Source organism: Beta vulgaris, chromosome 7, assembly GCF_026745355.1.
Source record: "Beta vulgaris subsp. vulgaris cultivar EL10 chromosome 7, EL10.2, whole genome shotgun sequence".
Lineage (NCBI taxonomy): Eukaryota > Viridiplantae > Streptophyta > Magnoliopsida > Caryophyllales > Amaranthaceae > Beta > Beta vulgaris.
The window spans coordinates 30696522-30714366 of NC_079208.1; the positions used below are offsets into that span (position 1 = coordinate 30696522).

Below are 17845 nucleotides of genomic sequence, written 5' to 3' on the forward strand. Positions count from 1 at the left end.
TGCTGCAACTTTGGGAGTTAGCCCATCAATAATTTATTGGTTGATAAACAGTGGAATTTTGAGATGCCATACAAACTCAATAAAACCCAAACTGACTGATAAACACAAAACAGCAAGACTGAAGTTTGTTCTCTCACACATAATCCCAAGAACATTAACAGAAAAACCAAGATTTAACATGCTTCACAATATGATACACATAGATGAAAAATGGTTTTTGATGAGTAGGATAACACAAAGGTTCTACTTGTTGTCAGAAGAGGAAGATCCATACAGAGCATGTCAGTCAAAATATTTCACAACAAAGATCATGTTTATGGGGGGTATTTCAAGACCAATTTTTGATGACAATGTACTAAATATTTATGATGGTAAAATAGGAATGTTCCCATTGATTGATGAAGTGGCAGCCCAAAGAAGAAGCAACAGCAGAGAAAATGGTATTGTACTTTAGTACTGAAAGCAAAGCAAAGTATCACCAAGGAGACCATCAGGGACATGTTAATCAACACATTGTTGCCAACAATAAGGGCCAAGTGGCCAGCTTTTGGATGCAAAACTATATGGATAGAACAGGATAATGCAAGACCACACATAACACTAACTGATCCAGAATGGTTAGAAGCATCAAAACAAGATGGGTATGACATACACCTAATCCAACAGCTTGCCCAGTCAGTAGATCTCAACATGCTAAACTTAGGGTTTTTGCTGCCATTCAATCTATACAACACCAAGCATTCCCAGAAACCGTTGGTGAGTTGGTTCAAATTGTGGTGGATGCATATAACATGTATGAGCCCAAGTTGATAAACTACACTTGGTTGCACCTGATGTATGTCATGGCTGAAATTTTGAAGGTCAAGGGAGGGAACAATTATAAAAACCCCCCACAGAGGCAAGAAAAAGATGGACAGACTTGATCATTTACCAACTTATGTAGAAGTTGTTGATGAGTTCTTAAATGACACAGTGAGTTTCCTAAATGAATCCATAGTAGAGGGGACAGACCCTGTGTGGGATGGCATGGTCCTTGAACCAGAGGGATAGTTAGTGGAGTGGGCAGACACATAACCAACCAAGTCACAACATGACATGAGTGATACTTAGGGTTGGGCAAGGAAATTTTTTGTAAAAACAAAACATTATGTAAACATACATATTTTGTACATGTAAATATCAATGCAATACTTTTTGAAATCTACACCATCATTTGTTTTCCTTTTGGTCATACATGTAAAGGGAACAGTTCAAAAACAACATCATTAATAGGGTTGTCCTCTCATAAAGTCTCCAATCACCCATACAAAGAAGATAAATGACAAATCAAGTAGCCTCCAAAATAGAATAACAGAACAACATGAGAGGCAGTAGGGGGTTAACAAATAAGGTCTTGTACAAATTTAATATCAGAAATGACCTTATTTATCATTGAGGAAATTATATCTCGCGGGCCAAAGTTATCAATCATACAACAAGACTCATAACACAATGTTAATTCCCCCTAATGTTGCCTCTACAAATGTATTCAAATGGTATTCTGGGTGGCATACAAGCTAGGCCAAATAATATAAATCTTGTGTTAAGAGTGTAATGATTTTCACATCATTGAGGACCAACCCTTTTCAAAAACATGCATTACAACCTAAACATGCTTCTACCATTAACAAAGATGACATGAACAGAGATGAAATGAACAAAGAATCACCACACTTAATATACATATACATGGAAATAAACACATAACATCACAACACTAAGAGCATAAACATGCTAATACCATTAACAGATATGAAATGCACAGAGATGAACAAAACAAAGAATCATCACACTTAATATACATATACATGGAAATAAACACACAACATCACAACACTAACATGCTTATACCATTAGCAGAGATGAAATGCACAGAGATGAACAAAAACAAAGAATCATCACACTTAATATACATATACTTGGAAATAAACACACAACATCACAACACTAAGAGCTTAAACATGCTTATACCATTAACATAAATAGACATGAACAGAGATGAACAAAAACAAAGAATCATCACACTTAATATACATATACTTGGAAATAAACACACAACATCACAACACTAACAACCTAATATACATATACTTGGAACAACCCTTTTTTTATCATCTTCCTAATACAGATATGTCACCCAAAAGAGGTAGGATAACACATGAACAACACTTGCCATGTGAGTATCTCACCCAATATGGGGACGTACCTGTCTTAGATGGACAGTAACATGAAATGACAATCTACCACCATATAGCTACTTCAACATAAAAACAATATTCATAAAAGTAAAAAATGTGCACAAAAACAATATATTTCAGCATAAAAGTAACAGAGTTTAAAACAAGATTCTACTATCAATCCTAACCCACATGCAAACTTCATCACAAAAAATCATAAATAAGAACAAATCACAGAGAAGCAACACGTTACAATTCATATTAATGTTAAGTAAATAAACATTTCATATTAATGTTAAGTAAAAAACAGTTCATCATTGAATCAAAAAAATGAGTGATAGAAAAAGAAAATCAAATTAAACATGCACAACAGACATTGGTGCAAGATATATTCAATCAAATTTCATTTTTTTATCACTCATATTTAAGTCAATGTTAATCAAAAAAAAATTAACAAAAAACAGAGAACAAAACAATATTATACCAGCAAGCCTAACACACATAAAAACTTCATCACAAAATAACATAAATATGAACAAATCACAGATACAACAAAAAGCATCTACCAGCAATCCTAACCCACACGCAAAATTCATCACAAATAATCATAAATATGAACAAATCACATTGAAAACAACAAGATTCTACCAGCAATCCTAACCCACATGCAAAATTCATCACAAATAATCATAAATATGAACAAATTATAGAGAAAACAACAAGATTCTACCAGCAATCCTAACCCACACGCAAAATTAACCACAAATAATCCAAAAAATAACAAATCACACAGAAAACAACAAGATTCTACCAGCAATTCTAACCCACACGCAAAATTCACCATAAATAATCCAAAAAATTAACAAATCACAGAGATTGAACTTAAAAACCTAAAGTAAGACAAGAGTTCAGGAACATATAACCATAGATGGGTAGCATTATTTTTTTGGAGAACCCTTTTTTTTAGGGTTTCCTGTTGATGAACTTGGTAGATCATCTTCTTTGGAAGACTGATCTACAGCAGCCGGAGCCCCCAAATGTACAGCAACATCATCACTATCACCAACGTTAGCATGTTTAAGGGGACTTGAATCATCAAAGATGATTTTCTTCCTCACAGAAACACCAGAAGTGAAGCTCTGGCGTTCTCAACTTCAAAGTCGGTATTTCAGACTTCCGGTTTACATAAGTCTGGTTCAAAGAAAAACTATAAGAAGAATCGTTATGGTATCGATCCAACTTACGACGCAACCAAGACTATTCTTCCCATCCGATATCAGATTATCCAAAAAGCAACTCGCATGTATCATCAAAGGCCATCTCAGATCTACTAAGAAGTGGTTTTAAAAAAACCCGACTGGCAACTTTCAAAGAGGACCGGAGAAATTATGGTTTCTATGAACAGTTGAGAGTGAATCGCAAAGTTCTTCAGAGGAGAGAATTAGAGATTTTGATAAAGAGAAAGAGTGAAAATAGATCACTTGAGAGCAAGAGAGATCGTGAGAGAAATGTAAAATTTAGGGTTCTTCAATTTCAGAGGAGAAAGAGAGAGAGAGAGAGATAGAGAGAGAGAGATAGAAAGAAGATCAGATGAAGAGGTGAATATGTGAAAGGGAAGTAAAAATTAGGGTTCTTCAATTATTGAGGAGAGAGAGTAAGAGGAATATGAACAGGTGAGGAAGAATCAAGAAACCGAGAGAAGATTTAAAGAAATTCTGATGCGGGTAGGTGGGGTTGGGTTAAAAAGGGAGGGAAAGGTTAGGGAAATTAATTGGGGCTAGGTGAGTGGGTGAGTGATTAATGAGTTTGATGTGGGTTGGTGAAGTATTTACATAATGGCATTATTGTAATAAAATGGAATTTTTTTTTTCCAAAAACAACTTGGTTTCACTTATTGTGAATATGCCATATAAGGAAAGTGTTTCACTTATTGTGAAACGGAGAAAGTAGTATGTATTAATTCCCCCATGTGAATTAATAAAATAAAGTTCCCAACCAGCATGCTTGCATCAATCTTCCATACAAACATGATATAAATCTAATCATTAACATGTTCGCACAACGGCATAAAACATGCAAAATCCAACATAATAGCAATCATATATGAACTCAACATAGTTCATATACATGATACTATAACTTTCCTTCTTAAAATCATGATACTACATCAATCAACACATAGGTATGTACGTACCTTGTGTGAACAAACCGATAGGCCACTTTAACAGTCTTAAAAGTCGCTTAGAGAGAATTCTCCGCCTAAAACAACTAATATAAATTCATAATCAATACTCAAATAATTTCCAACAACTTTAAAATATTTTAATCCTCATTTAAAAATATTTAAAAGTCTTTTCCATCATTAAAACATCAATTACTAACACTCCCTAACATAATACTACTATACTAGTTATTAAAATCTTCAAAACTCCATCAATAATATCCTTTTTAAAATTCCAGCGACATATAATCTGTAAAATCGTGAGAGAGAAAGCAAAGGGAGAGGGCGCTAGTTCTTGGGAGTGAGGAGAGAGAAAATTATGTGTAGGGAAAAATTATGGGTTTAATGAATTTATATATGTGTTTTCCTTGTGGGCTTAGGAAAAAGCAATTGGGCTTAAATAGAGTTTAATGATGAGTAAAATTGATGTTTGGATCTCCTGACACAACTAGAACTCATTTTCCTAATCTAAATAGTGTTTGGGTTACTCAAGCCATTTAGACTCCTTTTTCAAATCCAAAAAGCATTTCAAATGTTTTTCAAAGCATACCTAAACAAAATATTTTAACTTCTTTAAATCCTTAAATAATTCCTTTCACTTTCAAACAGTCAACCTTTTACAGAAATAAATTATTTTAATATTAAATTATATTTAAATATAAATATATATCTATACTAAAATATATTTATAAAATTCATAAATTTACGGGGAATTACATGATGACAGTGATAAGTGGCTTTTAAGACCGCTTTTATGACCTCTTTCCACCCTAATTAAACCCTTGTTTAGTCCAATTTCATGCTTGTTTAGCTTAGCTTTGTTCAATGTTAGTGACTCCAATAGCTTCATGCATGTTGTGTCTTTTTAGGAGTTATAGATTCTTTTTCAATATATGCGAAGTTTGAATGTTATGAGCACCCTATGCTATGACTTGTTCTTACCTTCTTTAGGTTCTGTAGCGGCCTAATCGAGATTTTCAAAGCTTGGGATGGCTAAAAGGAGCTTTTGGATGGGTAGAAGGAGCTTCAAATTGCAAAGAAGAGTGGAAGCAGGTTCAAAGGTCGGGATTACCCATGGAGCGGGAGCTCTGGATTCCCAGCAAACTCTGCCGAGACATTGGAGTTGGTGCTCCACGCATGGAGCGGGAGCTCCAGATTCCCAGCAAAAACTATGCCGTGAATTTGAAGTTGGCGCTCCACCCCCATGGAGCGGGAGCTTCGACCTATGACGCAAAACTCAAGTCAAGCTTAGAGCTTGCGCTCCATGCATGGAGCGGGAGCTCTGAATGGCCCAACGCCCATTTTCTTTGCAGATTGTCCTTTTTGTATTTGTGCGAGGTATAAAAGGACCTCTCTGAAGATATTTTGAGGGTAGATTTTATAATAGAGAGATTTAACAGGGAGATTTTTAATCTGATTTTGGGGATAAAAACTTTAGAACTTGAGGAGAGAGAAAGTGAGGTTTGAAGCTTTTGAACTCCATTTTTCCACCATTTATGCAAGCTTAAAAGTTGGTAATTTATTGTTTATTTCTCATTCTCTTTCCTTAATCTTGTTTATGATCATTGTTATGCTGCTTAGTTCTCGTTTATTATTTTTTAATCTTTTTTTTATCTTTCCTCCATAGTTGGTGATGAAGTTATTTCAAATTTTGTTTTGTTTTAGTTCCATAATGTGTGAGTAATTTCTTACTAGGGGAAAGGATGTGACCTTCATCTACTCTTTGGATCCTAAATATAAGTTAGGGGGTTAACTTTTGAGGTTGAACTTGTTGATTAAACTTGCTTAATTTGATTTGTTAGTTGCTTGATCACCACTTAACTTACATATATTCGAATTTCTAGTGAAGGATCGAAAGATGAAGCTAGAAATAAACTAAGTTTGGTTGCTAGACTAGGATCTCCATGAAAATAGGCATTTTCTAGTTTAGGAAGCTCGATTAATCATGTTGTGCTTGGTTTGGCTAGATTAGTTGCTCATGCCATGTGAATAGGTCATGAGTGACTAATTAAGCTCTTCTAATTAATTAGCTCGAGAGAGTAACTAGAATCCCTATATGCGTGATTTTTCCCTTGTAATCCCTCGATTTTTTCCCCTTGGTTTTGATGATTGGATTCTTGGATTGAGTGTTGGTGAATCCCCTAATCCCTTAGTTCTTTCTCTCTTATTTTATCTCCCATACTTTGTTGATTTAATTTGTTGATTTCTTAGTTTACGTAACCTTTAGAATCATCGTTAAACTTTTATTAAACCCCAAAAATTGATTTAGCTCATTATAATTGGCTAATTGATCCTTGATTAACCTTACTTCCTTGTGGATTCGACCCTATACGTAACCTATTTTGGGCAGAATAAGTTATATTTGGCGAGTATACAACGACTCGTAAGACGGCGAAACGGAGCCCAAATGAGTAGTGAAGACGTGAGATGATGAGATGAACCCAGATAAGTGGTGATTACGTCGGGGTTGTGACGAGCCTCTGTCCCTCGATTTCGTTCTCTCCTTCATCCTTTCTGGTGGTGGTTACCCCAACGTTCTCCTTATTGATTTTATATCCCTTATTTACTTGATTGCTTGGTTTATTCTTAGTTTAAATCATAGTTGTTATCAAACCAGTTTCAAACCCCCAAATAACTTTCAACTATATAATTAATTTTTTAAAAAATTTCAAATAATCTCAATTTCTCAGTGGATCGACCTTTGAGTTGTATGTACTACATTCTTAGTAATTGCTTGTTTGCAGGGAAAAATATAGTTTGAAAAGCGATTTCGGACATCTCTTTACGACACACTAAAAATCTTTTATCATTGGTAAATGTATGTTTTGTTATTGCTGAACCTATGTTCACACATCAATGGAGGATAATCTCCCAATTACAATCTATTCCTTTAATCAACAATGTTATTTGATCCATTGGGCCTACGATTCACCAAAGATATGTGATATTTGTCTCAATTAGCTTAATTTAATGTTAATATGTGATAGGACCTTTTCTATTACAAATGATAACCATTTTTCTGTGATCCCCTTCATTCTCCCTCCAACTTTCTTGAAAAATGTGCATTTTATCTATGTTACAAGTACACAAAAACAGAGAAAGTATTACACAATGGGTGGATTTTTTTTCCAATACAAGGCACTCTTGCTTTATCTAGTTGTCTTCATTCCGAGCTTATTGCTTCAAAGTGTCCACCGCAACAGTCAATAGATAGATAAACCATGGAAGCGGCACCGATTGGGCCAAGGCAGAGCTCCACAAGACTACAAGAGACACCCTCTTTCTAACTAGTAGATTTTTGTTATTAAAATAGACAAGTCATCAGTTTTACAAACCTAGAGATTGGCAATTCAAGCTAAAAATCAAGACACATCCTCTTTCTAACTTCAAATCACTGGTTTTAATGGGGAAAACCAGCGACAAAGCAGATTGCCAACAGCCCTCTGCTTTACATAATCACAGTCCCAAACGATAGCATGCGGAATTGCCAATATGATATCCAAAAGCTATGGAATTTATAAATTGTGCAACAATATATACAAGACATTATAACAAAGCCAACAACGTGCGTATAATACAAGTTCCAAACTCCACAAAAAAGATGAAAAAAAGAGCATGGAAGACGTATTGACAAGCCAGGAGAGCATTTCAGATTTCATTATAAGTTGATATGCCTTCCAGAATAACAAAATAGCACTACATAGTGTTATCACCTTGCGAATGGTATGTACGCCGCCTCAAATTCGACTCTGGTGTAGGCTGCTGCAGATAGATCTTAGAAGGATCATTTGGATCAACATACCTGTAGAAATGAAATTTCCATTTAGTAAACATCTTTAATTAACTTATAATGTACTCGTCCCAAAGGCTTAAACATTGATTATACTTACGCATGTCTCATCATTTCATCCACAGGAGTCTGTGCTGCACGTAGTGGATCAACACGAGGCTCTGACACAGGTGCAACATGTTGATTGTACTGCCTCACAGAATTGATTAAGTTGAAGAACAATGGGATAAAGGTGCCACAGCCGCCCTCCTTGAATAGAATTTTGAATGAGTGGGTTGAGTACAGAGCCCTATTCTCGGTTTCAGGAACAACCTGTAAGTTTGAAGTTTCAAGACTTAAGGAATGTCAAGAGAATGACCACCAATGAAATTATTAATAGCTTCACAACTCACCGGTTCCACATTTCCTGATATATTATTGCATTGAAAAATTGGCTGGTTGAATTTCTCAGCATGAACATGTAACTGCAGGAAGGCAATGTAGATCACCAGGGTGCAAAACCAGCAAAATACAAAAATAAAGATAAAGACTCCTGGTTCAGATCACCAGTTTCAAGAAGTTCATCAAACTATTTAAATACTATGTCAAAAAAGATTGTAAGAAGGGAGAAACACATGGCAGTTGGCACCATGAATTCCCGAATTACAAGTCTCTAACGGCATGCATGGGCTGGGAGTAAAGAATTAAGGGGGTAGTGGGGTGAAATAAAGAGGAGGAAGATGGAAGATGGAAGATGGAAGATGGAAGATGGAATAAGTCAGTGGTGGTTCAAGGAGGAATGGGGGAACTATGACGTCATTTTGGGACTAATATGATAACCTGGAAAGGAGGGAAAAGTACTCTCATGTAAAGGCTAATAATACTCACTACCTCAGGCCTCAACCACCATCTCCCTTCTCTTTATTTTATCTTATTACCCCCTGAATTCTTTACCCCATTTAAGCATGCCCACAAGTTAAATTCAATGGGTGGGAAAGAGGCGAGTGGGATGGAACTTGGAACGACAAAACTACACCAATAACAGTTAACCCTGACAAATTATAGATAAAAAAATGCTGATACATACAGAAAGTAGGTTCATGCAGTGTTTTTTGGCTCAACTGAAGAGGAAAAATGTGACAGAAACAATGTACAAAAGGAAAAAGTTTGCATACCAAAGGCATATCAAATGCATAAAAATTCCCAGCAGGCTTGCTTGCAACAAATACCATGCGCACATTTGACAAGTAGATAGTTCCCTTGGCTTTCACTTTTCCGCTCCTAGAAGCCATAAATAATAGAACACAAGTGAGACAGATAATAGTGCATAACAAATATAGTAAGGCAACTTAAAGGCGAGGTGATAATTGCAGAACCAAAGGAAAGTAAAATTATATATGGCTGCAGAACTTCTCCCAGAAGCTATATTCTATGTTTATCCTTCAATCTAGCAAAGGTGGTTTGAATTTTTGATACTGACATCTACTTCTAAGTCTTCTCCTTTTCTCCATGTTCAATTTGGACAAAAAGATCTTACTCCCTCCGGTGCAGAATGATTATAACAATTCTTAAACTGTAACAACTAAGGATGCAACGTGATTTAATAAAGATATCCTAATTAATAGTTGTACTTCTTCCAGTCCTAATTAATTTTTATATAGGGTTGCAAATAAAAATTGGAAAATTTTCAAGGAACTACTCCCTCCGTTTTTTTTAATTGCTACATTATCCTTAAACGGTTGTTTTTTTTAATCGCTGCATTGTTTAAAACTTTTCTTCATTTGGGGTACTTGGCCTACCATAAAGTAATATTATAATATTTCTTTTTCTCTTTTTCCACCAAAAAGTACTACTTTTTCACTTTTTTCCATTATTTTACATTAAATGGATCAAAAAGTACCTCCCAAAAAGCTTAAAATTGACATTGCCTAAATTATTGTGCATAACACAAAGTAACAATTAAAAACAAACGGAGGGAGTACCTTTTAAAAGGAACCTTTCCTCTTTCAATTATTTTTTTTCTTTCAAAACACGACTTCCTCCGTTTTTTAATAGTTGTACCCAAAGAAAATGGCACACATATTTAGAGTAGTTGTATAAAGGTATTTTTAAAAATATTAAACGAAACACGCGACGAGAAAAATTCTCCCAAAAATAAAATGGTAAAATTGATTCAAAATATCCCATAAAAGATATGGTACAAAGTACTAAAAACGGAGGTACATTTTACAACAAAAAAATCAAAATACTACCAGGTGACGGTCGCCGTTAAGTATGGTCGTTTATTCCGCCATTGACTTGCAGAGGGTTGTCATGTAACCTTCTTCAACCTTCTCCCCACCATTTGTGACGCCACTACCGAAACTTTTCTACAGTGGTCCATGGGTTCATTTGACAAATCCCTCCAATTCGAGCTTCAAATGGTGTTGAAGGTCACATGATTACCACGCATAAGACAACGGCATAATTACACAATCAAATCGTTATCTGGTAGTATTTTGAAAGGGATTTGTTTTATATGGTATTTTTTTTCTAAATAAAATAGTTTTTTCAAATAAGTTAAATATAAAAGATAGTTCCCTCAGAATTTTCTATAAAAATGCAAGTATGATGCATTCATACATCAATAAACGTGAAAGATTTATCTGGATATCCCCACAAATATAAATAATTATTATTTTGGAAACAATTACATTTTCAATTTCATATGATAGTCTTCGTAAATTGCAAGTTTACAACTAAGACTAATTACATGGTAGCAGTCACAAAGCCACAACAATAGTTGCAATGGAAGTTACTAGGAAATAAGTCAATAACACACAGCAACTGATGACAGAGACATCTCCCGTGAACCTGTTCACATGCAAATGAGAGCCTCATTACCAGGTTTCCTGATACATCTTCGCACTTGTAGTAGTACAAAATTGTTCACAACTGTGTTAAGTAGCGCCAGATTAGTTGCATATTGCACTACTGCATAGCATCTTCCGGGGATGTTGCAAAGATGAAATTTTGCAAGTAGAACTAACAATTTGAGAACCTAGATCAGGGAGGAAAGACAGCAATCCAAAAAGAAATATTGTATGAGCTTCAATACACCTCTGATCAAGCATCATTCTATTCCATCAATTGCTTGGCACTCTGGTTATTCACATGAGTACAGATCCTAGTGTAGATGCATTGTCATGAACTTTCCATACAAGTGTTAAGAATAACACCGCAAGGCAAAGTCCTTACCCACTGCAAACCCAACACTGATCTACTACATATATTCCCAAAAAGAAGTGTTTGTAAAGGATGTTTCATAAAGCATGACTTTTAGAAAAAGCCACATTCTGACGAGCAAAACTATCTTAGGAAGAAGAACACATTCAAGGCCAGTTCATCTTATATTCGGGGTACTAAGACCGTAGTATAACAACTTACGCCATCTCATACATGATGAACAAGAATATCTACAAAGGGAATAAACCCTGCCAAGTTCAAGCTCACTTGCATCAAAGTTCATCATGACAAAACAATGATTCTTTAATCTCATAGTCAGAGAAAAGCTTTCACAGTATCCTATTTAATATTTGTTCATAACTGGAAAATGTCTAAAGATTAACCCTATTAAACAACCTTGTGAGGTAGGATACGACAAGTTGAAAAAATCATCCCCTAATCCGACATTAATGGCATAAGTGAAGTGGACATATACTTCATCTTATCCTTCTTGTTTACATCTCCTAATTTGATCGATTTACTCATTACATGTATACACCAGTATGTGCTATTGCCATCTGATTCACACAGAACTTGAAGAAAATAGCATTAACTAATCATGAGTAAATACCCTAGTATATATCATAGCATACAGTACAATTTCTTATTTTTGTCTTTTAGCACATGTACAACTGGTTTCTTTCTCTCAGTTTTGGTTGGTTAAGGTTAGTATATATAGTGATGTAAAGTTTCCTAGGTGGGGCGCCCTTATTGAGGTGCAAGAGAAACTAGAGCAAACACATTTTACTTATTTCATCAGTGTTGTGAAAGTGTTGATCATTATTTCTTCACTTACTTAGAAAGCTGTTAACTTTCGTCATGGTAGCAGTGAGGTTATTGCAGCTGATAATTAAAGATTAATTCAAATTGGAGATCATAAAGAGTTGTAGATGGCTCGGAAGGATGAAACATAGGCTACATTGATGATTGATCCAGTGTATCTATCCAGTGCAGATGGACCTCAAATGCAGCTAAGCACCATGCTATTTGATGGAGGTAATTGTCTGAATTGGAGTAGAAACAATAAGAAGGCTTTGGCATCCAAAAACAAACTGGGTTTTATAGATGAAACTTGTCCTAAACCTGAAAATACTTCTAAATATTTTAGCAAATCGCTTAGAAATGATTATATGACTAGATGTTGGGTTTGAATCTATTACTATTGGAATGACTCAAAGCCTAATGTTTATGGAGTCTGCTAAACAGCTCTGGGACTAGATTGTGGAGAGGTATGAGGAGAGTAATGCTCTACAGTTGTATCAGCTGAAAAGAGAGGTTTCTAAGCTTGAATCAAACAAGCTCAGTGTGTCTGAATACTATTGCTAGTTGAGAAGGTACTGGGATGAAATACAAGCTCTTGAAGCATTACCTTCTTGTGATTGTGGTGCCATGAGCAAATGTGCTTGTGGTTTGCAGAAAAAGCTGGCGGATATGATGGAAAGAAAGAAGTTAATTGACTTTCTCATGGGTTGAAATTAGAATTATCAGAATATAAGGGGTAATATTATAGGGATGGACTCATTACCTACTGTGAACAAGGCTTTTCATCTTGTATAGCAGGTTGAAAAGCAGAAGGAAGTAACATATGGAAGTGGAAAAGGTGGTGGAGAAAGCCAAACATAAGTGCATCGGAAGTATCGGAAGTATGAGCAGAGAGATTTTTAGAAAAGAGACTACAAGGAGGAGAAAATGAACAAGAAATGTGACCAATGTGGTTTTAGAGGTTACATTTAAGCTGAGTGCTTCAAGTGGAATGGAGCTCCAAATGTTTAAAGAGCTTCAGAAAGGAAAGAGTGGAGGAAAGTCTACTGGAAATGTCGGGATGGCAGATGATACACCTCTAGATGATGAAATATATGAGTTTGAGAGTAGAGGCAGCAGTAGCAAGCCAGATGCAGGGATTATTTCAGCAGTTGTGAAGGAAGTGACGAAGGCTTTCTCGGGAGGAAGCAACTCTAGAGGACCCAACCAGCCCAAGAAACTGTTAGTATTTCTATATGTTTTCATTTAAATTACTACGAAAGTGTAGATCGCAATGAGTAAGACGTAATTAAAGACAAATATTTTTTATCATGAAAATTACTACTCGTTATTTATTTAAATTACTTTCCTAAGTGTAAATTATTTAATGCTCCATCTGTTACTTAAAGTTCTACTCGGTTACTACAGATACACACTTTAAGGAAAATTGGACAGAGAATGTAAAAAGTGGGTCCACTTGATTTTTTTACTCTTTTTTTTAATGAGAGAGAGAGTGTGTGAGTTTATTATATTTGAAGGGAGATAGCTAGCATGGAAGAGAGAGAGAATGTAGGCCAAGGATGATTAAATCATTGAACATCTTTTACCAAATGAGGAATAAAGAATAGTAAGTAGAACTTAAAAAAACGGATGGAGTACAAAAGTGAGTAGAATTTTAAGAAACGGGGGGAGTATTATGATAACATAAATTATTAAATAAATGCTATATATTAATGTAACAGCCCCACAATTTATAAAACATCATAATAGCCTTTATGTGTCTCGCGGAAACGTACTTAAACCACTTGGAGCTATCACATGATACAGGTGCTAATTTAGTTACAACAACTTACATAAGATTTAGTAATAATAATTATTGTTATTACAACACCACCATCGTTTAACTTTAAAAAACAGATCATTCAAAAATACATAAACAATTACTACATATATCAAGTTACTCTCCAAAGAGATAGAGATCAACTAAGGAGCAAACATAACAAAAAACCCCAAAAGTGATGTCGTCCTACACGACCATGGCAAATCAAAGAAGTAGTCACCCCACCTCCTTTGTTTTTCCCGCAATCAATTACGACCCTGCCCTCACCACGACAGGTTCAAGAACAAATATCAACAACAATTGAGTATAAAAGTCCACCCCTAAATTCATTTTTGGTGGCTTGCACCTTATGTAAACAAATTACGTTAAAATCAATATGTTTCACAAATAGAGTGTTTACTAAAATATTAGGATTACTATTCTTGCGCCAAAGCTTTAGAATAAGAATGTATATCATTAAGATCACCACTTAAGTTATTCAAAACTCCTTTAGGTCAATTAGCGTTTAATTACTTGGGTAAAGCGAACACGAATAGAGAAAGACTCCTTACACAAGAAGCCGACTATCTCTAAATTATTGGAGGTCGTCACCCTACCGTTTTAAATTCTTATGCTTGCAAACCTTAACAAGGATATGTCCCATTTTTATTATTTGATGGACTTCACCCACCCAGCGAGGGTTCGGAAGGAGATCACCCATCCTCCAAGGGCTTTGTTGTTGTTCATACCGTACCCTAATTGGTCTCGGCCTTTACCCAAATGCTTCCATAATTTATTTACACATACAGTTTTCATCCACAGTTTATCAATATCACTCATGTTCAAAGAAAAACATATTCATCCATGTCCCTCAAACCCACCCTAAAATTAATCAAAAATTTACTTGTGCTTGCATAAACCCAACAGCAATTCGCTGTTTTCCTTGAAAACCATGTTCAACGTTGTATCATAGTATCTTCCATCTACCTTTTTCTTCTATCCTTAACTTTCTCTCTATAACTCTATATCCCATTTTAATTCTCTTCCACCACCCAAAAAGTAAAAAAATCAAAATTTCTCCAATTTACAATTTCGAATTCTCTGGAAACAATATCACTCACCCATATTAAAAAAACATACCCAATTCAAAATATCATACCAAACCTACTTAAATTCGCAACAAATATACACTGGAAATAGAATTAACACGCCTGATTCGAACAAAAAGTAAAGCAAATATTGAAAAGAGCTTAAAATTGAAGAATTGAGGAGAGAGAGAAAGAGGAAGATGCTAACCCGGAGATTTTATCGACTTCGAACTCGACACCATCTCTGGCTAACACAAACAGTTCGCCGTAAAAGGGGACGGGCATCCCATTAGAAAATAATTGAGGGTTTTGAGCCATTTTTGTTTCTTCCTTCGATTTCTTCTTTCGATTTCTTCTCTGCTTCTCTCACCTCAATTGATGAAGTCGTGTAGTATTTGTGTCGAAATTGGCAATGAATTTGATGAGCACTTTGGGAGATTCCACAACCTTCTCGACAGATCAATCACCTTCTAAAGAGCGTTTTTACGTGAGACTTCTATTGTGTGTTAATTGTTATGACAGGGAGTAATTTATAGAGAAGAAATAAATGAAAATAAATAAATAAGGCTTCGTTTGTTATCGTTTTTTGTTTTTAGTTTTCAGTATTTTAAAAAACTAAAAACCAAAAACATGAAATCAAAAAAAGTGATTTTCACTTTTTAGTTGTCAGTTTTCAAAATCATCACGTTTCCAATAAGTTTGACTGATTTTTTTATTTAATATAGGACATATATCATATGACTTTGAAAATCAAAAAACAGAAAACCACAATAATACCGAACGTGCCCTAAGTAATTAAAAGATATTTTTCTATGTTTGGTAAAAAAAATAGAAAAAATTCAATTGAAAAGGAAAGAAAATATCCTCTTCCTTTTTCTTTTAAAATTGGAGGAATTTAAAAAAATCCTAGCCTCCTCTCTCTTTTTTCTCTCTAAAACTCTAGTCTTCCCTACCCTTTCTTCATCCGTTAGGGGCTATCATGGATGATTTCATCCATGGTAAGCCCCTTTTTTCCTTTTTATATTCAGTTTTTAGTTCATTTTCTTGTTTTATTGAATAAATTAGTATCTCTTTATGAGATTTCTTCAAACCCTATTATGGGGTTTTTAGTCTCTGTTGTGGAGATCTCCTTCTTCCCTATGGGAGTTGTGAGTGCGATTTTTTTGTTTTTAGGTATGAGAAATTTTTCTCATTGGTTGAAGTTTGAGACGCAACATGAAGGTATTGGAATCCCGGATGCGGCTAACATGGCTCAATCAAGAATGCTCTTCCCAAACTATGTCAAAATGATAGACTTCCTCATCAATAGATGTTTGATGCAGCATATAGGGTTGTTTAGAGTGCGGTCTGGACCGCACCAAACCGCAACCCAAACCGTTTTTTCGCGGTTTGGGTTGGTTTGCGGTTTTAAAATTGCGGTTTGGGTTATGATTTCAAGCAAACCGCAGTTTGCGGTTTGGGTTGGGTTTTAATTTTTGTAAACCAAAACCGCACCGCAAACCGCAATTTTATATTTTTCTTTTTAAAAAAAATTAAATACACTTGACAAGGTGGCATACAAGTATATATAAAACTGAAAATATAAGTTTGAGGTAAAGAACTTTAACACTTTTGATAAATCATTATTTATGAAGTCAACTTCATATCTTTTTGGACTCTTATTAACAATTTTTTTTACTCTTAGATTACAATATTAATGTCGCGGAGGAAAAAATGGTTAAACCGCAAACCAAACCGCACCAAACCGTTTTGCGCGGTTCGGTTTGGGTTGGTTTGGGCAAAAGTGCGGTGCGGTTTGGGTTGGAAAAATACCAAACCGCATATTTGCGGTTTGGGTTGGGTTATATCCCAAACCGCACCAATCCAAACCGCGAACACCCCTAGCAGCAAATACAAGGGGGTTGCAGTGTATTGCTCGATCTGGTTCATTATAGTTTCTTCGAATACGAATTTGATTTAATCTTGTTTAATTGTATCTTGTTTTTTTTAATATTTATTGTAGATGTCGTTTGGCCTTCAATTAATGAAATTTCTCTTTAAAAAAATTTGGAGGAATTTGGGGTAAATCGATAATTAATTAAATATATATATATATATATATATATATTTATCTCTGTTATATAAGTCAAGGGGGAGCTATGTGTCCACTCTTGAAAGGACTTTTATATCCTTAATCTCACAAAAAATAATAAAAATAAAGATTTCTTAATTATTTCCTCATTTACAAATATGGATATAACGAAAGTTATACATTGCCAAAAAGAATATGTGAAAAGAAACTCACAACTGAAAATATAAACTAATGACTGAATCAATTTTCAAATAATTATAAAAGCAAAGATTGACAAATATTCTTATTATCAATTTATAATTTCAAATAAAATGCATTAACAAACCATAAACGAATTTAAAAACTTGGAGAATTTTGTTTTTCTAATATTAAGAGGCTCACAATTAGTTGGGATAATAAATAATTAAAGAGATAAACATACATCATCTAATACCAGCTCATAATTTTTTATTGATGTACTACTCACTATAGTATGCCTAAAAACCTCAATTACCAAGTGAAACTAAATCAAACTTCTACTCATGAAATACTCCTATAAAATATATGTATTATGTATTTTTAAATAGATAAATAAATAACATAGCCTAGATCATCGTTTAAATAAGATATCCTACTTTAACATAATCTTTTATCGTAAACATTACTCTTTACTCTAG

The 17845-nt window shown here is 34.6% G+C and overlaps 1 protein-coding gene across 2 annotated transcripts; it reads right to left on the reverse strand.

Annotated features, from left to right (window-relative positions):
* Positions 1 to 7930: 7930 nt before the first annotated feature.
* On the reverse strand, positions 7931 to 15635 carry LOC104898932 (hypothetical protein). 2 transcript variants are annotated; one of them, XM_010686062.4, is made up of 5 exons: positions 15327 to 15634; positions 9382 to 9487; positions 8620 to 8691; positions 8328 to 8539; positions 7931 to 8239 (listed from the first exon to the last, which is right to left on the reverse strand). In XM_010686062.4, the coding sequence occupies exons 1-5, from the start codon at positions 15434 to 15436 to the stop codon at positions 8134 to 8136; spliced, it is 606 nt and encodes a 201-aa protein (XP_010684364.1). In that variant the 5' UTR covers positions 15437 to 15634; the 3' UTR covers positions 7931 to 8133. The 2 variants fall into 2 exon arrangements, with proteins under 2 accessions (XP_010684364.1, XP_057252144.1); XM_057396161.1 differs by lacking the exon at positions 8620 to 8691 and having other exon boundaries at positions 15327 to 15635.
* Between the last annotated feature and the right edge of the window lie 2210 nt (positions 15636 to 17845).

Coding starts and splice junctions, on each gene's coding strand:
- LOC104898932 (XM_010686062.4), bottom strand. CDS start 15,436: ATGGCTCAAAACCCTCAATTATTTTCTAATGGGATGCCCGTCCCCTTT. Junction 8,540..8,619: donor TATCAGGAAATGTGGAACCG/GTGAGTTGTGAA, acceptor TCAAACTTACAG/GTTGTTCCTGAAACCGAGAA. Junction 8,240..8,327: donor GATGAAATGATGAGACATGC/GTAAGTATAATC, acceptor TCATTTCTACAG/GTATGTTGATCCAAATGATC.